The 24,333-nt window shown below is 37.2% G+C and overlaps 1 protein-coding gene across 1 annotated transcript in view; it reads left to right on the forward strand.

Moving 5' to 3' along the window:
- LOC122793294 (proepiregulin-like) overlaps positions 1-24,333 on the forward strand; it is a 125,090-nt gene that overhangs the window by 94,969 nt on the left and 5,788 nt on the right. The window contains exon 4 of the mRNA XM_044061165.1: positions 526-672. Coding sequence (XP_043917100.1) covers positions 526-672 — 147 coding nt within the window. The remainder of the gene's footprint in view (positions 1-525; positions 673-24,333) is intronic.

Raw genomic sequence — 24,333 nt, forward strand, 5'->3', positions numbered from 1 at the left:
TTGGAATAGTAAGTTTACCAGTGTGAACATGGGAGAAAACATGCTAGCGCTGTGCTGTTGGTACCTTAGAATATTCTGCTTTTATTGAGGTGCAGTGATCTTGGAGCTAGTCCATGTAAGTATAAGTGGTGTGGTAGGTGCAAGGAGTCGTGAACCTACAAACATGTATAGTCATTGATGCAGCCATACTTTTACTGACAAAGGATAGGCTAATGGGGAAATGTATTAATCTCAGAATGTTCCCTGACAATGTGCCATCTTAATATAATCTTAATGAAATGATTTGTACAAGTGGAAACTGATAGTTATACTTTTTAACTTAAGTCTAGAGTTGTATTACAAAATTGATTGTTAAGTTTTGAATTTGCTTTGTTTTAACAATTGTGCTGTGATAACAATATATGGAACACACTGCTGTAAAAAATAATAGCTTATTTACTGATACAGCATATCAGCTGTGTAAACAATGTTTATGTTGCACTCTGCTTTCCTGACTGTATGTGTTATTATTTATTATTTCTGCAGGTGTGAAGTGGGTTACACTGGAAGCCGTTGTATGCATATGGAGCTTGTTGTCCAACCCATGAGTGAGAAATTTGTGGCGCTAACTGTTGTTCTAACAGTTTTATTTGTAACTGGTGTGTCAGTAGCAATCTACTTCATTCATACTTGGTAATGAGTTTTTTATGAGTTAACCATCTGTTAATTAACTAACTAGATGTTTGATTTATTTAACCTAGCTTTAAAATTTCCATTTACTCATTCAGAGAATGACCAGCCAAGGTCATGAAATAGAGATCTTGTAGTCAAGTGGATTGTCATTAATGTACATTATCTGTGAGACCATGTGACTAATGTGGCAAAGCTGATATGTACAAAATAAATCAGGCAACTTGCATGGAATAGGTAATGTAGGATTTTGCTTTTATTAGTGTTTTCTTCATTCATTCATTCATTCATTCATTCGTTCATTCATTCATTCATTCATCTTTTTTCATAAATTTATCATATGCAAGTTAGATATTTTTTTACATTCATTTCCATCTTTCTTCAGTTTTGTATAAACCTCATATTTCCAAGTATGTAAAAGAAATAATTGGCAATAAGATGAAAAATAATACTGTAATGACATTTTTACATATTGCACTTGCCATAGTACAATGAAAAAGAGGCTGCAAGTTTGCTATGTGGAGTTTGCATTCGACTACCAAATGAATTCTGTGAAAAAAATTGAAATTTGTTTTGCTAACAATTTAATATCGCAAGAAATTCTTACCACATAATTTAGTTTAGCATTTTAAGACAAGTAGTAGAAGCAGCTTGGAAGTTGTTGCATATCCATATTTTATGGTGCTTAAAGATGCTAGCTTAGAAACATTTTCTCTACTTTTCCTTAGAATATTTGTGGCGCTCAAGCTTTTGGTAAATGTGGATAGCTAAACAATAAAAACTGCATGTAACTAGAATCAGCTTGAATTGTTAAAACCTTGGAAGAGTAAGTATCCTTTTATCTATGCATGGGGTTTAGTTTGCTTACTGAGATTCACTGGATGGGAAGCACTCACATATCTTACTTTTAACTAAGCCAGGTTGTAATTACAGCCATAGGCATGAGTGTTATTTCCAAATATTTGATACCATACATCTTAACTGTCCAGATTTTGGGTCTATATTATATATTTGAAGTTTCAAAACTTCGAATACCATATATTCAACAACATATGCTCGAAGTTTGAAACTTCTAATGTATAACAAAACATTAAAAAAAAATAAAACTTACCCTAACACTCCAAGCAAGGGGGCAAGCTCCCATGCTCCCCTCACACCCCCCTACTTAAATATACCAACTCCGAGATCGTACTTCAGTGCAGAAAAGGGAAATTCTCCCATTCTGCACCGTTTAACCTTCAAACTTTTCAAAGTTCGATCATATGGTGTCGACCATATGACATTCGAACTTTGAAAAGTTCGTTCATGTAATAGGAACCCCAGATTTTCACAGGATGTCCAGATTTTTGCCTCATATTTTTGGTTTATACTCATAAAAGTTTGTGATTTTTCTGGCAAATAACTGAAGATGAAGTAACTAAATAATACTAAATAATGATATACATTTGAGTTTCAGACTTCAAATCTGTCAGAAAATACATAATAATAATTCAAAACTTGTTCTCTAACCATTGTCTTCTCTTAAACCCTAAGAAAACTAAACTTCTCCTCTTCTTACCTACACACCTGTCCCCCTCTATTAATCTCACAATCACATCTAACAATGGCACCCTTATCTCTCCTGACCAAACTACCAAACTATTGGGTATTACAATTGACAACCTACTAAAATTTGATTTTCACATCAACTCCACCATAAAATCAACCAATAGAAAACTAGGTTCTCTTTACAGAATCAAAACTTTCCTAACCCCTGAAGCAAGAACTACCATAGCAAAAACACATCTTATCTCCACTCTACTATATGCCTCCCCCATCTATACTAATCTATCTAAACATAACATTAATAAGCTCACTACAGCCTACCACAACATTGCGAGATTTGCCACCGCCTCTCCATATAAAACACACCACTGCCTGAACCTCTCCAACCTAGGATGGCTTGAATTACCTCACCTAATACAGTACTATCAGCTTACAATTGCCCACAAAACTCTTTACCATCCTGAAAACATACCTATGCTCTATAAAACCCTACAACAACTTAAAACCTTACGCTCTTCCAATAAAATACTGATTCAAACATCTCTTGCAAAGAATACAGCAGGTGACTCCATATTCTCCAACTCAGTTGGTAAAATCTGGAACCAACTTCCTCTAGACATTTTATCCCAGACTTCCACTTCACTATTTAAGACTAAACTAAAACTATTTCTAACTAAACACTGGCTTTGCTCTTGTATCAATCCTAGTTGAGCTAGCTCATCTTACATCTCCTTCTCTCCCCTTCATCTCTCATACTTCTTCCTACATAGATTTCTTCTATCTAGAATATCTGTTTTCCCTTTGACATGAAAGTTTATTATCTTAACTAAAAAAAAAAAAAAAAATTCTTATCTCACTTTTCTTCCTTACCATACTTACACTTTTTCTTTGTTCTCTCTATCCCTCCTTTTTTGTAACATTCTAAAATTGTTATTACTGTCCTTCTGGTTTGTTACTTATATTCTTCTTTTTGATTTTTTAACCATTGTTAATTTTGTTTTTGTTGTTATTACCATGTAGTACATAGCGGAGCTTTTCTCCTCGGGCCTCCACTGAAAACGGACTTGTATCCAGTTGGACTAGCCCGGTTAACAAATGTAAATAAATAAATAATAAATAAATAAATATTCTAACAACTTTCTAAGTTTATAGGAGCAATGTTTAAAAATTGTCCCTATTTCAGGGTCTTTTATCCCACCATTATTTCTGTCTTTGTCCAGATATCTTGCATTGAGAGGTTGAGAGTTATATTTGATACTTCTTGATAAACTGAATGTTTTGTATTCTCACTCACAATAGCTCCGGCCGTTTGCAGTATTTTTCTCCTGTAAAAACACTAGGAGTTAATGACAAAGGTGATTATGTCATTGTACACCTTAATTAGCTGTGTCTGACTTGGTCAGGCCTGGTACTTTACAGGGTGGAATTCTGGGAATTGCAGTTTACCTATAAAGACTTCATGTTTTCGAATAAGAGTACAGATGCAGGAATTATGGTAATGCAATCACATACTCACAAGTCAATATTGCCTTTGGAAGTTGCTGATGACTAATTTCTCAATTAAATAAAATTGAGGAGAGTGCTGTTGCAATTTAAATGTTATTAAATTAATTTAATTTATTAAAAACGTATGTGTGGTTAAATAAAGTATACTTCACTGTTGACTGGAATAATATTTGTAAACGTTTCTGAGATATAGTTGATGAAGTATAGTTCCAGCTGGGATAATACCATCACATGCTGAATTTCACCTACATCATCTTCCATCATAAATTGATGGGGCATATTAATGATATGTGGGGGAGGATTAACAGGATTAATTTGCAGGAAATTAGGGGTTCTCAAAGTATAGACGTCAGCTTTTCTAATTGAAAAACTAAGGGACATTCCATGGTGTCATCATCTGAATAAGCAATTTTACAGAGAAGCATTTGGCCGGGTGGCCACGGTGGTGCAGTGGCTAGCGTTGCTGCCTCACAGCAAGAGGTTTTCCAGTTTGAGCCTTAGCTGGGGTGCCTTTTGTGCAGAATCTGCATGTCCTCCCTGTGGTCGCGTGGGTTTCCTCCGGATGCTCCGGTTTCCTCCCACATCCCAAAGACATGCAGAAGGTGGATTGGACACTCTAAATTGGCCCTAGGTGTGAGTGTGTGTGTGTGTGTGTGTGTGTGTGCCTTCTGTGGAAGGGTGGGCACCAGGCTGGCAACTTGACACTTTAAAACTCCACTGCCAATCATGAGCAGACAGATGATCTGCTGTGGCGATCCCTAACCGGGAAAAGCCAAAAGAAGAAGAGAGAAGTATTTGGCCACAGAAAGCTTTAACACTAGATAGTTATGTATTGCCTGAAATAATTTTATTGTTAAATTATTTTCCTCTTCCCACAGCTAACCATCAGCTACCAGCAGCTCCTTTCCTTATTTACCATGTGTAGTGGACCCACCGTAGCCTCCTGGATCTCAACAGGCCAGCAGCCAGGGGTAGTGAGAAAATCAAGGATGCTGGTGCAATGTCATACTTCTGCCAGGGAGTCTGCTATGACTTTCTTGATCTTGCAGCAGCCTTACAAAATCTGCAATTGCTGCATTTAGAAGAAAAACTGAATGTACATGGAGACACATTGCACCTCTCAATTTCGTTCTTATTACATCATGAAAAATTTATCCACAGAAGTTACCAGTAAAGCCATGAAAAGTTTAGAAATTTCAAATTTAGACAACTCATTCAGCTAGAACTTCCATTTCCTTTACAGGATCCACTGAAATGCTACAGTTCATTGATAACTGCTAGTCAGTTTGTCAGCTTAGGTTTTTGTCTGTGCTGTTCTTTGAATCAAAATAACTCTTCTTCTCAAACAAAGTTTGATGTTTGATATATTCCTTATATATATATATATATATAATTTTTAAAAATTCTGAAGGAATATTTTATTATTGATATGCTATTTTTCTATGTAAAGGAGACAATCAGCATAATTCCTGGTGCTGGGGTAAGTGAAGCTGAGGGATGTGGAGTGCATGGCTGTAACTCCATCTTTTTAGCAGAATACTATCAAATGTGAGAGATTTCCCACTGCCCAGTTTGGCCAGTCTTAATTTGAGTGCTGATTTTCAGTTTTGGGTGTACCTGTTTAACAGATGAAATTGGACTGTGAGTTTTATTCCAGGTTCAGAAATAAATGTACGCATATACAAAATCACCTCAGTTGGAGATTGTACTCTGTTAAAAGTGTGGCAGACACACTACACATTCTCTAACTAGCCAGTGTGTTTTACACCTACCACTTCCATACAGAATTTACCCCATGTTATTGGGAAACATAACTGTAACCTCATGTGCAGAGAACATAATCTATTAGTGCATGCAGCACCCCAAGATACAATCCAGAAGAATATACAAGGAGAGGTAGGTAGACTTGTAACGCCATTCTTCATATAGTGGAGCTGATCAGAGTCTATCCGTGTGCTACCCATGTACAGCAAGAGTTTGTTTGTCTGGTGCTTGTCTGTCTGCTGTCTGACAGTATTACAGTTCAGTTTTTGTGAAGCTTTTTAATGTCAATGTCATACATTTGGGGAGCCAGCAGAGAACCCATTGACATGACTGTTTAATATCATGTTTGCTCTTTTTTTATTACAGTTAGCACAACAGAAGAAATATTATTGTGTCTGTCATACATTCTGAATATTGTGTTTCATGCCAGTCTGCATTGAGTTTCAGAACGGGCATTATTAATATTAGTATTTCAAGTTAAATACCTTTAAAATGCAGATGTTATAAATGTATTGAGCTAAAAGTCTGTCTTCAAAACTGTAACAAGAACAGTGACAGGTGTCTTGCGATATTTCTGTCATATATAAGTATGGTGAGTTTGAGACTTCTGAATTTCATTTCCATAGAAAACCAATGCTTAATCATGTGTTTTATTTTTTAAACATGTTCAGTCATTAATGACTGCTGATAATTTTTAATAAAACATTTGGCTGATGCTTCGACATAGGTAATGCTAGCAGTGCAAATTAATCTTTTTACTGTTTTAGTTTAACTGTCTTGCTGAGCAAATTAGTTATGTAGACTTTTTGCAACAAAGAATGAAGTGACCACTAGAATAAGCATATAGGTAATTATAAATAAAAGCATGTGGCCCTTGTTTAAATTAATTGTATATACCACATCAAATGAGAGTTCAGTGGTTCTTGTTAGCTATCCTGTTTTGTTAATCTTTACCCAAAGGCTTAGAAAAGTATCTACAGCATTTACAGTGTATTCATTAACAATGGTAATACACTGTTTTATATGCCCATATACATTTCCAGGTTTTTCTCAGAAGTAATGCTAAATATCAATCACATTTTAGCATTATTGACTGTTTTGAAGGTCAAATCTGAGCTATTCTAACTGTCTAAATATACACATATATAATATTGCTGTCATTTCAGCAAAATAAAAATCAGTAGCCACAAATGACTGAAAGCACATTTCTGACTGAAAAGCCATTTCAGTGAAAACATTCTACACAGTATATATATATATATACACCACATCCCCTACCCAAAACCCTTAACACACACATACCTGAATACATAACCACAGCAAAAGTTCAGAAGCGCAAAATTCGAGGTTTTGAATTTCGCACTTCTGAACTTTTTCTGTTCTGTGGATTCGACTTCTTGGGCTCGAGATACAAGGCCAACATTTTGTTTCACAGATATGATGTGTGATTCAGCTAATATTTAAATATTTAATATTTTGAAGTCCTAAGGACAGAATTGAGTGGACTGCAACTGTTTCAAAATTGGGAAATATGAAATTAAAAGTATGTAAGATAACACTGATCATGGATAGAGGCATCAAAAAACACAGTAGTATACAGGCAATGGCATGCAAGCCTAAGGATCCAAGCTTCACCAGGAATCATTAAGTGGAATTTACTATGTGCCCCATTTAAGAAAGAACTAATATTTGGGCCACTTCAGAAATAATTAAAAGGTGGGGAAAAGGACAAAGACCTTCCAGTCAGGAAAACAACTCGTGGTGCCTTACACTGAAGTATAGCTGAATTACCTAGCTAAACACTGGCCTGTTTATGGAAAGCAGTCAACAACAGAAACGTTTAAACAAACAAAACAACAAAGAATGTGAAACTTCTGTTTCTACTAGCAGCATGCAAGTGGCATTGTGAGTAATTTTCAAGTTATACTTTTTAAATATTTATTTCATATGTTAGAAAAGTGTGATTTCTACTTTACTACAACTCAGTGTGCATACACATCCTAAAAAGTTGACAGGGAAGCAGAAAGTCTGATTATTCGTATATTGAATGCACTTCCCTAACTCAGCTGTCACCCCTGAGAATATTGCCGCAACCTTATAGGGATTGTAGTATCAATGCAGGTGTTTCAATGGGGACATTGCAAGAAGGCATGCAGTTACAAGTTGGAGAAATAAAAGGAGCTTGGGGAATGTCTCAGAGAACACTGTTATACTTGAAACAGCATCATCTTCAAATTTAAGCTTGTAGCTTGCTGAATCTCAGCTTCAAGCCACACATTCAGTTTAATTTGACATTTTTGAATGAATGAGTTGAAGACCAGGAAAATAGAAGTATATGATAACAAATGTGCAAAAGATGCAGTCGGGGTCTTTAAGGTATGAATACCAGTGATTTTGGGGCTGGAAACAAAGGTCATGGCACCGTTTGAATATCATTCCCCTAATGGTTTCATCACCATTGAGGAGAAGGACATGCCCTGTGGTTGTGTTTCTCTCACTTATGGAAAAAGAGCAAGCCCTGAGTATCACTTGGAACTTGAAGAATATCACCCACCTTGGAAGCCAAATTTGCTTTGATATGGCTACTCTAAATTGTTTGTTGAGCAAGCTCTTTGAGAACAAAAAATACATTTTATCACATTATATCCTACTGAACTGAAAGTACTTTGGAAGCACATCAAGTCCTTACTGACCTTCTTCATGCAATACAGGCAAAAAAGGATAGCAGTGTCATGCTGGATAGTTAGGTGATGAACTGTACAGTTCAAAGGAAGAAGCATAATTGACTATCTTAGTCCCTTTCTTTCTCACCATATCCTCAAAAAAACAAACCTGCACAAGGTGATGATGTTTTGTGTTACCACCACTAGACAGATGCTGCTGATGATTTGAAAAGATTTAACCTTGCACGGCGAGGAACCCAGATCTAAGTCCTTTGTCTGACTCTTAGCAAATGCTTATCCTATCAGTTAAAATAGCATCTTAATGCCAAGGTGAAGTTAGTCAATTGCTGTCAGAGGCATTTAGTTTGCATCACAGACCCAGATACTAGGAATTAAACCAGCAAATGCTATTAAATTTTGACACTTGGTTTTGCTATGTCATGCCAATAAATTTGCCAATGCCATCACTCCTTGTGTTATGGTTATTAGATGACTACATCTGATGTCAGCTGATGATAAACTAGACAGCTTACAGTAAGGCTTTGAAATATTGCAAGATTACATATTATTACTTTCTTTAGCTGCAGTATAAGTGCAAGATCAAGCCATTAAAAATGCACTTGCCTACTGATGAAATGAGAGGTGGTAACTGTTAGATAAAAAGCGTATATTGATATGGATGCCAACTGGGATAGGTAAGAACTATACAATGACATTGGTTGTTGAAACATGTAAAAGTACTATTATGATAGTTGGGTATACACTTTTCAAGCAAAAACATGACACTTAACATTAATACTTGCCTGACTACTAAATCGTTTGACACTTGTAGTTGACCAAATTTAACTAACTCTGGCAGTCAGCTTAAACTGTGCTTGTCTCCTGATTGAGCATTATGAATGGTTTTGGATCATCCTAATGATAATAATTTGGTTCACCATTGTCAATGTGAGCTTATCATGAATATTCTTGCAATTCACTTTCAAATGGTTTCAGTTTCACCAATGCCTGTTTTGGGCCTTTCACTTTCTTATCTGTGTCAAGTATCCTGGCACAGATCAAGTTTTGCCCCTACTCCATAGAGACTATACTTGTTCAGCATGTAAACATTATCTGTCTATAGTTATGATGATTTCAAGTAATAGTTTTAGAAATGTTGAATTATTTATCTAATAAAGCATCATCAGAAGCTAATATTATAACTCATTCAAGCTGTGATTCTCTTTCATGTAGCTTGAGAGAGTTTGGGAGGGAAAGAGAGCTATCACTTGTGTTTGGGGGTGGAGGCTTTAGGGGTTTTGCTTGCATTTGATAGATGAAAGTATTATGGTTTAATGTTAATGACCTTCAGTCCCCAGTTTATGCCTTATTATTAATGGCCTTCACTCCCCAGTTAAGCGTGCTTGGCTTTACATTTGGTTGTATCAGCATTCACCAAACTTTCTAGTAATAAAAAAGATGTACCTTACTCTCACTGAATATGGCAATTTGTTACACTATTGATATCAGTACCTGACTTATGTAGCCCACTCATCAACAAAATAAAGGGGGAAGTGGTAATGTACTTTAGAATTCTGCCAGTATAAGTCATAGATATTGCAGTTTGATCCTGGTAGGATCTAGAATTTTTGCACTACTTTCCTTATCTTTATATCTTGGCATAGAGACTAACAAAGATTGCCCTTTGATTTTTAGGGTACATTTTTGGGGTCTCTAGTGTATGGTGGGAAATGTCAATTGCATCTTTGATTGTAATGATTCATGTTCTTATAACTCATCTCATCTCTTGGCACTTATAAAATACCCAGGGTCCTAGTCTGGGGAAGTGGCGGTGGTAGAAAATAGATACTGACCAAATAATTGGTCCATTAGTCTACAACCACTACTCTTCTAACCCGTTTACCTTTATTAGACTAGACCAGGCTATGATTGAGTACTAGTGTGTGGAAGTTATTTCTGAGTTCAGAATAATTTTTTGTCCGGACTCTGATCGTGATGCCCTTCTGGGACAGTTTGTGCCATTTGACCCATTGTCTCCTAGATGCTCAGACTACAAATCATTTCTTAACACTGTCATGGGTAAATCTTTGCTTAACACTGTCATGGGTAAATCTTTGCTTAACACTGTCATGGGTAAATTCCTGGATATACATGAATAGGCTGACTAGACTCCACCTGTGTTATCAGATACTCTTAAAAGCTTTACTCAAGCAAGGGTAAAGATTTGGGCAGTTGCACTGGTGGCTGGTGACTTCAAATCAAAGGGGGGCTGCAGGAGACAGCTGAATGGGTGGGGTCAATGGGAATGAGTGTGGCCAACTAGAAAGAGGAGGAGCTATGCTCAAAACCACAAAAACTGTAACTTTAATTAAATATGCTGCCCTGGGTGCCAAACCATCATTATGAGTGCCCAATCAAGAAAAAAGGAAAGTGTAGAAGAAAAAAATGTTTCAATCCATTGGCTGCATGGCAGTTTACTTAATATCTAGATGGAAACAAAAAGGTTGTGAGGCATGAAAAAATAAATTGCTTTTTAAATACATTACTGGAATGCTAGTCAAAATCAAGTATAAGAAAAACAAGCAGCACTCAACTCAAACAACTTCTCCTTGCACTGCAGTTCTAATTATAATTTATATTCAGCTTTATTAAAGTACCAAGTAACATGCTGAAAGTAGCAATCTCTGTGATATCCCCACTTGTAAAAATGTTTCTTATCCAAAAAAGACCTGCTGCCTGACAACAACTATTTACTTGTTTCATGGGAAAACATGATCAAAGTAAAAAATGAAAAGCAAACAGGAAACAAGCTCAACATACATTGCTTAAAAAATTACTGCACAGGATATGGACCACACATGATAGATTGGCATTCTGTTTAGTTTGCAGGTAAAGCCTGTATTGAGCTCTTATGTCCTTTATTACAAATACTGTCATATGCATTTCAATACCCAAGGCTTATATGTTATCTAGTTATGTAAGTATTCTCTGCATGGCAACAACAGAAAGGCTTTCAATGTTGGCAATTCGTTAACAGTATGCTTATTAAAACTTACTTGCATCTTGCAATCTCAGACAAGCTTACCGGATGGTCGTTAAAGCATTGCTACTTAAACACAGAGCAACAGGCACTTTCTGAATACTAATAAGCATAAATCAACAGTATAAAAATATGACAGAAACCAGAACATTCTGCAAAATCAAGGACAGATGAAAAGCCATTGTAGTACTTGTGTCTACCTTGGATGGGGGGATAGTCTGCACATTTACACAGCATAACTGCTCCTTGCCTTGTTTGGACACATCCAGAGTCACTACATGGGGGAGTGGGGTTTAACAAGTATGTCACAATTTTAAACGGCTCTGGCTGACTGCGATGGCCCTAACACATTTGTCATACCTCTCAACCTCAGAGCAAGAAATCTGGACAAAGCCATACATAGAAGTGGGACAAAGGCCCAAAAATAAGGACAGTTTTTAAATATTGCTCTTATAAACTTATAAAGATAATAGAATAGTAGGTCTTGCATTAGTATGAATTTTCTGAAGGGTATGAAATCTGAAACTGAAATGTCTGTCATTATTTTCTAACTTCAGTCTTTAATGATTTGCTACTAATTTGCCAACGAAACACAATTTTATGAAAAATGGACCAAAAATGTGATTCAGAAATATAAAATAGCCACACAATGCAGCTGGGAACCTGTCGAAGAAGGGACACTTTTTAATATTAGTACTGCTAACTTGAGCAGCTGACAAAATAAAAGAATCTACATGCATTTCTGAAATAAAAGCAATCTATAACTGATTATTACAGTTATTTATTAATTGTAAACCCTCCATGTTTTCTTCCAAAATTGCCATTTTACGGAGGGATTATTAGGGGAAGAGCAACATTTTGAGCCAAAATCAAGGACAGTTGAGAGGTTTGGATATGCCTAATTCTATAAAGCAATTTATTTGCATGTACCTCTCAACCTGTTAATGCAGGAAATCTGGACAAGGCCAAATATATGGGGAGAACATATAAACAGTACTAAACATTGCTCTTTTATAAACTGAGACAGTTGATAGAATAACAGGTCTTGCTTTAGCATACATTTTTCTAAAGGTTATGAAGTCTGAAACTCAGTGTCTGTCATTATTTAGTGACTTCATTCCTAAATGATTTGACAGAAAACCACAAATTTGATGAGGAACAAACCAAAAATAAGAAGTAAAAATCTCTTCATTCTGCAAAAATCTGGACAGTTGAGAGGTATAGTTCAGCCGGGGCTGTCTGAGTTTGCTGCCCCCCCCTCACAAAATCATGGTTGAATGGAGCTTCCCTCCCTACAGCCATTCCAATTAACCATTACTTGGCTATTTCACCCCATTTACCATAAACACTAACCGGGAAAAGCCAAAAAACAAAAAACATAAACATTAATGTGCATACTGCTTTATTTCTGTGATGATTTGAACTTCATTTGAAAGTTTTATTTTGCATTTTACAGCGCAAACACTAACAGAGATCATATCTTTATTTTATTTTATTTATTTATTTATTTTACATTTGTTAACCGGGCTAGTCCAACTGGATACATGTCCATTTTCAGTGGAGGCCCGAGGAGAAAAGCTCCGCTAACTACTACTTAACAAGTTAAAAAATATACAGAATTATGTAATAAAAAGAAAACATTTGCTTTAAATTTCTTCCAGAATGTATAGACACAAGAGTACAATATAAGACTTAGCAGGTAAATAAGATTAGATATTTTACTTAGTTACAGTATTACTACATTATACGTGAGAAGCAAAATTAGATTTATGTCTTTTAATAGAGAGAGAGATAGGAATAATTAAGAAGTGGAAGTTGTGGTATACTAGAGTTAGGAGGAGAAGGAGAGGGAGGTCAGAAGAAAGGAAGGAGGGAAAAAAGAAAGAAGTTAGCCAGGGTTATAGCAAGAGCATAGCCAGTGGTTGGTTAGGAAGATTTTGAGTTTGTTTTTAAATAGTGGAATTGAGGTCAGGGATGTGAGGTCTGGTGGTAGTTGATTCCAGATTTTGCCAACTGAGTTGGAAAATGTGGAGTCACCTGCTATGTTATTTGTTAGAGAAGTTTGAATCAGTATTTTGTTAGAGGAGCAAAGGTTCTTCAAATTGGTATAGGGTTTTATAAGGGTGGAGAGCATTGGTGTGTTCTCTAGATGATGAAGGGCTTTGTGGGCAATTGTAAGTTGATAGTATTGTATTAGGTGGGGTAGTTCCAGCCAACCTAGTTTTGTGAGATTCAAGCAATGGTGAGTCCTATATGGAGAGGCTGTAGCAAATCTGGCAATGTTGTTGTATGATGTGGCTAGTTTATTGAGATTATACTTAGAAAGATTAGTGTATATGGGGGAAGCATATAATAGGGTAGAGATTAAGTGGGTTCTGGCTATATTAGATCTGGCTTCAGGAGTTAAGCAAGATTTGATTCTGTAGAGAGAACCTAGTTTTCTGTTAGTTGTTTTTATTGTTGAGTTAATATGAAAGTCAAATTTTAGTTGGTTGTCAATAGTAATACCCAAGAGTTTGGTTGTTTGGTCTGGAGTGATGAGGGTGCCATTATTGGATGTGAGTGTGAAATCCATTGAGGGAGACAGGTGTGTGGGTGGAAAGATGAGAAGTTTGGTTTTCTTGGGGTTGAGGAGGAGACAATGATTAGCAAACCATTGCTCTATGGTGGTGAAGGTTTTTTGTGTGAGGGAGTGAAGTTCAGTCTGAGTTGAGGCAGAGCAAATGATGGTAGTGTCATCTGCATATTGAATACAGGTAGATAGAGGTGTAGATAGATGAAGGTCATTTATAAAAATGGAAAATAGAAGAGGACCTAAGATGGAGCCCTGAGGGACTCCTATAGAGGTGGGGAGAAGATCAGAGAGATGGTTGTCCCAGAGAACTGCCTGTTTGCGATTTTCGAGATAGGATGTGAACCAGCTTAATGCAAGATTGTCCAGAGAGAGAGATTTTAAATGATGTAAGAGGAGTTGGTGATTAACCATGTCAAAGGCTTTTGACAGGTCAACAAAGAATGCTGAAGAGGGAGTATTATTGTTGAGATTTTTGTTTATAGAGTCTATGAAGGATAGTAAGGCTGTGGTAGTACTGTGGCATGGTCGAAAGCCATGTTGGCAGTTAGCTAGGAGATTGAAGTTTAGTAGGTGGTTAAGTAACTGTTTGTGGATGCATTTCTCCATTATTTTTGCAAGAGGATAGTAAAGCTATAGGGCGGAAGTTAGAATACTCCGAGAGTCACCTCCTTTGAAAAGGGGATAATATGTGAGATTTTCCATACTGAGGGGATAGTACTTTCCTTTAAGGTCCTATTAATCAATACAGAGATGGGGTAGGCTATAGCTTTTGCACTTAGTTGGAGGTATTCTGCTGGTAATTTGTCAGCTGAGGGGGTTGTTGGTTTAAGTTTTTGAAGTAAGGACAATATATAGGAGGTGGGTATAGGTTTAAGATGAAATGGGGGGGTGGAGCTAGGGGATAGTATTTTGGAGGTATCAGGGTTTTGTTGGTTAGCTAGTTTTAGTATAGCTGAAGTAAAGAAGGTATTAAAGGCATTAGCTGTTTGTAAAGGCGAGTCAGGGTTAGAGCCTAGTGGATTAGGTGTGACAGCTTTGACAGGGGATAGCAGTGTGTTAATAGCGGTCCAAAATTTATGTGGTTGGTGAAGGGAAGATTGTTGTAGTTGAGTATAGAAGTTTCTTTTATCTTTTAGGATGGCTTGTTTTGTCATATTTCTTTTTTGTTTAAAAGTGAGATGATCAGTTATGTTTTTAGTGGTTCGCCATTTAGTCCAGGCTTTATTTCTATAAAGTATTAGTTGTCTGGTTGTGTTTGAGAGCCATTTGGCTGTCTTAGCTTTCATTCGTATTGAACGCAAGGGGGCATGGTGTTCAAGGATGTTGAGAAAAGTATTATTGAAATGGTTAACAGCATCGTCTATAGGGAGAGCTTTAAGAGGTGACCAGTTAACTTGCATAAGTTCATTCTGAAACAGATTGGGGTCAAAATGTTTTTTACTACGGGAGAATCGAACTTGGGTTGGGATAGAAAAACTAGTTTTATGCCTGATAATATAGGTTAGGGAGTGATCGCTGAGGTCATCTGGGAGGGTTCCTGTTGTATATTTTTCCTGGGGACTATTTGTTAAGATCCAGTCAAGTATGGTTTCTTTATTATTACATTTGTTTGTTCTTGTTGGGGAGGTTATGTTTTGTGTGAAGCCATGGAGGTTAATAAGGTTAGATGGATTAGCATGATTACATAAGTTCCAGTCAATATTAAAGTCTCCTAGGAGTATAGTTTCCTGTAGGAGGTTAAGTGAAAGCCAGTTTAGTAGGTCTTCTAATATGGTAAGATTTTTGCCAGGGGGAATATAGGTACAGATAATATTAATAGTTTTGTGAGGGTTGAGTTGAAGTTTTGAAATAATAATTTCAACATTAGTGTCAGTTGGGAGGGTATGATTTGTTTTACTTATTTGCAATCCGGCTTTATAAAATATAGCTACGCCGCCACCTTTTTTGTTTAAGTGGTCTTGTCTGATGATATTGTAGCCAGGGGGGACTATTTCATTATCTTTTATTGAAGGTTTGAGCCATGTTTCAGTTAGACAGAGAATGTCAAACTGTTGGACATCTAGAAGAGCATGGATTAGTGGAATTTTATTACAAACGCTACGTATGTTTAGATGGACAATAGAGAGTGATTTTGGGGGTTTAGTTGTTACTGTTGGCTTTGTATTAACTGGTTGTGAGTTAGTTGGTAGTGAGGATGGGACAGGGCTGGGGTTGGGGTGTATGTCTCCATGTATCAATGAGCAAATTAATATAAGGTTATAAAATTGAGGGGGTTTGCAGTAGTAAATATCATGTTTTTTATGGTTATGAATAAAGTATTTAGTGTGAGAGAGACGGTGATATTTAGGTTGGAGATATGAGGTTTTGTAGATGGCACTGAGATAGTTTATGGATGTAGTAGGGGGAGTAGATAATGTTTGTTTACGTGGGATGGTAAGAGTTGAGGGTAAGGGATGTTCGTAGGAGGTTGAGAGATAGGTAGAGGTGAGAGTAGTTAGAAGAGTTAGTAGTAGTAGAGGGTAGTAATGGTTAGGCATGTTAATTAGATTTGGAGTGAGTGGCTTAAGAAGAAATGGTCTAGAGAGTAAAGAGGAAGGGGGAGGGAGGAGAGTATTATGGATGGGGTAGGGACAGGATCTAGAGGGGGGAGGAGAGTATTATGGATAGGGTGGGGACAGGAAGTGGTTGTGATTGGTTCTGAAGAAGGGAGGGGTGTGTCTATGTGGGGATAAATGTAGAGGTTGCAGGGGCGGGTGGAATTTGGGGGCAGGGAGGGGAGCGGAGTGAGCCGAAGGGCTTAACGGAGCAGGAAGAGACAACAGAGTTGTAGATGTACAGAGAAGACAATCAGTAAGGTGGAGAAACAAGCAGGTAAATTTGTAGCAGGTATTGAGAATGTAATAAATGTAAGGTGTGGTGAAGTTTGTAGCAGAAAAGTAAAATAGAAGAGAGATATGGCAGGGGCCACAGAGAAAGAAAAGAGCAGTTAAGAGCTAGGAGATCCAGGTACAAGACAAAGGTACTGAAGAGTAAAGAAGTAAGCAAATAGGCAGTAAACCAGGTCATAGAAGGATGCCACCTAGTGGCCGGCAGGTATAAATTAGGGTTTTGCAGGTAAGAAAGGGGTAAATGGGGAAAAAAAGTAAGGGAAAAGAAATGTCAGGGGAAAAAGATAGGATGTTTACACTGGTGACTATGGGGGTGTAATAGATAAAGGTCTGGAGAAGTATAGAGTTAAGAACTAGGGCTGTTGGCTGCTGGCAGTCCTGGGCAGGTAGCTAGAGTAAGATACTCAGGTCAGAAGATTTGTATTTAAACATGTATAAATAACATACTTTTACAGTCTCTTTTGTATGAAACCACCGAAGATAACAGGGTTGGGGCTTAGTTGACACAAATGCTGGTCTTCCAAGAGGGCAGAGTCACTTGTGTAGGTGATTGCAGGGTCCAGTTAGTCAACTAGTAGAAATAGCAGGGAGAGAGGAAGATAGAAGGCAAAAATGGAGAAAAATATTAGAGTGCAATTATAAATTTCTAGCAGCTTTATAACAACCAGGTGAGCATTAAACACGTTTGTACTTATAGTAACATTCTCATCTAGAAAAGCAGATACTAAATATACATATTAAATTATAAGAACACCAGTGTGAAAGGTTATTGTAGTCAAAATGCCATTTAAAGGATATGATAGTTAGTAACAAATAATACACTACTGTAGAAGTAAGACCATAGTAATTAGCTTGCACTAGAAAAATAGAAACTAACTAAATTCTAAATTATAACAACTACAGTAAGACAGGATATTGCTATCAAATTAACATTGATAAAATAAGATAGTCAATAACATATAATACGCTACTACAGAAATACAGACTAAAATAATAGGTTTCAACGGGTGGACAGATAGTGAGGGGTTGCTTAAGTGGAAGCGTTCCACAGTCAAAGGTATTTACATGCCAGTGGAAGCAGTCGCTTGAAACAAACTTGGCTTATATCTGCTAAACAAAGCAACGCAGTCTCACAATGAAAACAGACCTGGCATTAAAACTTCTCTGCCCTTGAAAACTCACATTCACTGAAACAGCATTGAAACCCACATTCAAAGAAAATACATTTTGCCAGTGGCAGATTAACTTTGGGGTTGGGCTGTTTTCAAATCACAGGCCCCTTGCACACGAAACATACACATGCTCTTTCATACACCTTCCTGATTGTATTAAATTATATTCCTTGTACAATACAGTACAGTTTTAGAGGGAGTTTTAAATGTATTGTTTTGAAAAATTTTCCAGTAAACAATGAAACAAAATGCATGTACCAGTAATGACAAAACTGTCCAATTCAGAACATTTCCATCATAAAATGTCTACTCAAACTTCTACAGTCCACCAGTATCAGTACATATGCACAATCTCTGAATAAGTAAAAGTCATCTAAATAATTCCACATTAAAGAGATCTGTAACTAATGAAGAGGTTGCTGCTAGCAAACAATTTTGTATTTCATTGTTTCATCTACAAGTAAAGTGCCTGTTACCCTTGAGGGATAAGTTGCCTATCTTACACTAAAAAAATGATAAGCTAGCAATATTGCAATAGGGAATGGATGGCAACCTGATATAGTTCATAGTTCATAGGTATCTTTGCCAAAAAGGAGTGCAGCATCCACCCCCTTTGCACAGTACAGTATCAGCAATGCATCTATCTACTGTGGGAGTAGAACCCACAGCCTTCTGCATCAAAAGCAAGTACACTCGCTGTTGTGCTATTCACAAGGCAAGCAGACTCAGCATAAGCAGCACTAAACTTTTTCTCCCCTGCAGCTCTCAGCTCATTGTAAAATCTGCTCACTCAGCTGTATCTCTGAACTTTGCAGTACAAAGAAATCTGGTAAAAGCCAAAGTTTATTGTGGGGGGGGGGGACAAAAGCCCAAAAACCAGGGACACACTTTAAACATTGCTTGTATAATGTTGGAAAGTTGCTAGAATAAAATGCTGTGTTACCACCATACATTTCACTGCCAAGCCTTAAACCCAGAACCCTCTGCAAAACAGTCAGAGCAACATACCACTATGCCAAATCAGCTGTTTTGTGAAAGAGGAAGACGGAAACTTAAATGGCTACCATTTAGTGAATTTAGTTCTTACCATAGCACAGCTGTCAACCTCTTAGCAAAAAACACCTAGACAGAGCCAGTAATGGGGGAATATAGCCCCCAAACATATTCAGTGAATTCAGTTCTTACCATAGCTCTCAACCTTAGCACAAAAAACCTGGATGAAGCCAATAATGGGGGAATACAGTCCCAAAAATAGGGACAGATTTCAAATATCCATCTTATACATTTAGAAAATTGCTAGAATAAAAGCTGTTGTATTACCATGCACTTTCTGAAGAATATAAAGTCTGATATTCAGATGTGTGTCATTTTTAACATTTGTTAGCCAGGAAAGTCTGACTTGGAACAAAAGCTAATTTTTAGCAGAAGCCCAGGGAGAAACACTCCAGACAGACACATGTCTTTGTAAGATGAGAGGACACTAGAGGAAACAATCACAGGGAGGGCATACAGACTCCACAGAGAAGGTAAGGCACCCTAGCCAAGAATCAAATCTGAGTACCTATAGCTGTCAGGTAACAATGCACCAATGCACTACTGGCTTTGCAAGGACACAAAAATACAGAAACCACAGATTTTATGAGGAATAGAACAAGTATGAGGGAAAAATCTGCAATGTTTTTACAAATGGTGGTGGGTAGTTAATTCAGGCTCCTGCCACCTGGGCTCAAGGTACAGGGTTCAAGCCTTATTCTCTACCCACCACCATGTAGCAACTGGGGCATTACACACACACACACACACACACACCCTACCTGTCCTCCATAAACGGCCCCGGCCGATCCATGAATCCTCCTATTTGCAGCTAAGTCCTCCACAAAATGGCCACCGATCCATGAATCCTCTCCTGCGAAGCAGCTAAGTCCTCTGGCATCCTGTCCTGTGCATGGGTCTCCTGCGAGAGATGGCTAGAGCACCCTGTCCCACGAGAGTAGGCTGGAGCCTCCATCCTGCAAGTATTTGCCATGTGTTAAAATTTTTAGCCTCAAGGATTGCTGAATTACCATTCTCCAGTGTTTGTTTATTGAAGCCTCAGCAGTTTATATACCAAGATCTTTCTTAATTAGTCATTTAATTCATCAAGAATGTCATTTAATAGTAAAGCCCTCATAACAAAGGGTTAATTACCACTTCTGAAGAAACTCCTGTTTTCAGATATGTACAGAAAGTATGTCTATAGGACATATTGAAATATACATATATTGCTAATGTCATGCATGGTGTCAGAATTACCCCAGTCTGGGTGTGAGTATAACTGTAGCTAAACTTCTCTTGCTCTTTTCTGACTTCTAGTATAATAATAAAGAACACAGCCATTTATCTGAAATATACTAATAGTAAGCACCGTGTTTGTGTATTAGTAAACACCATCACATTCTCTAATCATAACAGAGGCATCTTAATTGGGCATGTTGTTATTTAAGCACTTCACACTTAACAATTAACTTCATGGGACAGCTTGGCTCAGCGAATTATAATAGGTCTTTTAGGTATGTGATAGAGGCAAAAAAAATCTGTATTAAAGGACAGAATGTGTTAATCAGTTTTAGAAAATGTGATTACTGTACATCAGTACCCTGACTGGAGAATGAGCGTTCTCCAGCAGGGTATTAATGTAAAAGTAATGCCCGATGAAAAACATGCCTGCTGCTTAATGGCAGCATATCAAGCCATTGTTGAGCTCAGACTGAGAAAACTGAACAGCCACCATTATTTTACACTCACTAAGAAGCCCTTCTGCTGTTTAGCAAGTGTAAAATAAATTAAAAGTAAAAAAAAAAGTGCATATGTTTGCATGTAAAAGTATATGCATGTGTGAGTGTGAGAGAGTGTGTGAGTTTGAGCTACTATTTTACGCCCACTAAGCAGCACTTTTGCTGTTTAACAAGTGTACAATAAAGTGTGTGTGTGTGTGTGTGTGTGTGTGTGTGTGTGTGTGTGTGTGTGTGTGTGTGTGTGTGTGTGTGTGTGTGTGTGAGAAAGTGAAGAACCAGAGCAATCCCTGGCAGCATCACATAAGAACTTTGCGTAACTCTCGACCATAGCTCTTGGCACAAGAAATCTGGACAGAGCAACAAATAATGAGGAAACAAAGGGCTGAAAATAAGGAATAATTTTAAATATTGCTCTTATAAACTTAGAAAGCTGCTAGAATAACAGGAATTTCATCAGTATGCATTTTTTCTGACGAAGAGGGGTGTGTGTGTGTGTGTGTGTGTGTGTGTGTGTGTGTGTGTGTGTGTGTGTGTGTGTGTGTGTGTGTGTGTGATAGAGACTACGTTTGTGAGATGACTCGCAGCAGCAGTAAAGAGGTTTACAAACCTCTGCATTTTTCAGCTGAAGAAATCTTTGGGGAACAAAGGCTCTAAAACAGAAACTTAATTGTTCTTATAAAATTACAAAGCTGCTAAAGTAAAGGGTTTAAGTTAGCATGAATTTTCTGAAGGAAAAAAAGTTTGAAGCTCAAATGTATGTCATTATTTAGTAATTTCAATCTCCAGTGACTGCCAACCAAACAATTTAGGAGTAAGGGACCAAAAATAAAGTAAATTACCTGGTTATTTTTTTAAATGTTACATTTTGGTGGTAAAATGCTTTCTCCGACACCTTAACATATACTACAGCAAGTTTGAAACATTAGGTGGAGGAACTATTTTACATGAAAAATATACTAAAAAATATATATTAGTAAAAAAAAAATATATATATATATATATATATATATATATATATATATATATATATATATATATATATATATATATATATATATATATATATAAAATATATGTGTGTGTGTGTGTGTGTGTTTGTAAAACAACAACAATTTTACAGCGAGCCCCTTCTCTAAGCACAATAATGCTCTCCAGGGTGTTATGCTAATGTTTAATTAATGCCCTTCCAGGTGTGTAGACCCCTGGGTGGGTGTTAATTACACATGAACACACACCCTGTCTGGCATTATTGCTTGCTTAGACAACTGAGAGATGAATGCTATAACTACAGAAGTAAAATGCTGGATCACACATATCTTCACAAATGCTGATTTCCTAATATGGATCTGCCAGTTAATGCAACAGTGATAATCTTTACTTCAGCTAAATGATAAAGCTGTACCGATGAACAGTCCATCGTTAGCAAATTAACAATTCTCTGAATCACTACTGCCACTGCCAGAATACAGCCATATCAAGAGAATGATTGCTGAATCAGTCTGGTATACCACCCTGCTGAATACTTCAGCATAGCTCTCAACCAATTAGGGACAAATACCAACAGAATCAGGGACAAATCCAATAATCAGGGACAATCAGGGACACTTTTCATATATTAGTATTATTAACTTGAGACACTAACAAAATAACAGAACATGAGTGAATGTACATTTTCTAAAGTAAAATAAGTCTGTTACTCTTAGTTATTGTCATTAAGCGTAATTCGTCAACTTTTCTTCAAAATTCACCACTCTGGGATTAAAAGGGACAGAGCTATAATTTCAGTCAAAATCAGGGACAGCTGAGAGGTATGTTTCAAGGTAGTGGCTTCTACAGCAAAATGCAGTAGACACCCTCTTATCCCGCCTCTGTTTAACCGACCATCAAATTTCTGCCATAGCCCTAGCAAAAGACAACAGAGAAGAAAAACACTTCTGCCTCCTCTGGGCTAAATAATGACAGACTTTTGAGTTTTAGACTTCATATTCATTAGAAAAATGCAATAGAACACAAATCCTGTTATTCTAGCTGATTTATAACCTATAAATGCTATTTTGTATGCTTTTTCTGATTAACCAGCCATTCATTTATCCAGCCTAAGTTCCAGTCCCAGTGAGACCAGATAAGAGGGAGTCTACTGTAAGCCTTTCTGAGTTCCATGAAAGACTGATTGAACTTGGAAGGCTGCAGCAGTGAAAATGTTTATTTCTGTTATCTCAAAATGTCCACATTGTTATATTTCTTATGAGAAAGTGAAAGAAAGTGCTGTTTGGTTTTCAGTTTGTAGCAAAACATGTTTTGACTTGTAAAAGTTAAAGTACAATCTTTCAGCCTGTGGCTTGAGTCATCTTTCCTACAACTTTTAAATTGGTGCTCCTCCTTCCTTTAGGTAGGCTGGTCATAGAAGGGTTCTGCTGAACCTTTGTTGGGAACATAAAACAGCATGTGTGGGATTTATAAAGCTGACACTGCAACTTGACCCAAATCTGATGCACTAATTTTAAAATGCTTTAGTACTCTCCAGTTCACAAAAGTTCCTCTACCTGTACTGCTTCACAGTATTGATTGGCTGAGGGAATTATGCTGATTTCTCTAACTGAGCATAACATACCAGAATCCAGATGAAAATCCCACTATGCCATTGTCATATTTTGAGTGAGTCCTTAAACAGGTCTGCACAGTGCTGCCTAACTGCATACCATCGTTTTATGACACACAACCCATGTTTCACCTTCAGTAACCCACTGACCTCTTTTTTGCTGTGAATAGCTCAGAAATTCTTCATATTTGGGTAGGAAGTGCAGGAAGCTTACCAACCACATCCACAGTTGCTTCTTGAGCTGTACATTGCAAATTATGTCAGCTTATACCATACTTTCATATCATTAAAATAAACAGCATGCAAATCAGTTGTGTAATTTGGCACACTGATGGAATGTTATATACTGCATGTATGATGTGTGTGAGTATGTTTAACATGAGTGATTAGGCATAGTGTCAGTGGGATTACATGACAGGAGGAAGTGTGAGGTATTTTTTCCTGAACAATGAGCATCATTGTTATTACTAAGGGATATTGGAACATGGTACTGTTGGACATTAAGCTTTGCATTGTGAATGGACTGCATCTGGGTAGTGAATACTATGTGAACTAAAAGGCAGTAGGACAGGATACATTTATACAAAAAGCTTTACATAAGCAGGTGGTATGAGGTCTACACCTGAATAGTAAGCATTACATAAATCAACAAGAAGTAGGAAGGAGTACACCTAAATAATAAACATTACACAAGTTAACAAGATGTGGGAAAAGGTACATCTGGGCAATGAGCATTACATAAACCAACTGGAAATGGGAAGGGGTACACCTGAAAAATGAACATTATGTAAGCTAGCAAGAGGTGAGAAAAGATATATCTGAACAATGGCCATTACATAAACCAACAAGAAATGCAAGGGTGTATGTCTGCATAATGTATGTTACATAAAGTAGCAGGAGGTGTAGGGGAACATCTGGGCAATAAGCATTAAATAAACAAACAGGAAGTGGAAGTGGCTGCACCTACTTATCCAACATTCTCCCCATAAAAGGAGGTCAGTGCCGTTGATCATGAATTGTTGGTCAGGGTTGGTAATGTGTGTGCCATGCACTTTGTATGTTTTTGCCCTCCTACTGTACTTACCTTGTCTCTTGCTTCTAATGAACCTTGGCTTAATTCTGAGTGCCATGCTTTGTA

This window comes from Protopterus annectens, chromosome 2.part0 (genome assembly GCF_019279795.1).
Source record: "Protopterus annectens isolate FY-2018-M chromosome 2.part0, PAN1.0, whole genome shotgun sequence".
Taxonomy (NCBI): domain Eukaryota; kingdom Metazoa; phylum Chordata; order Ceratodontiformes; family Protopteridae; genus Protopterus; species Protopterus annectens.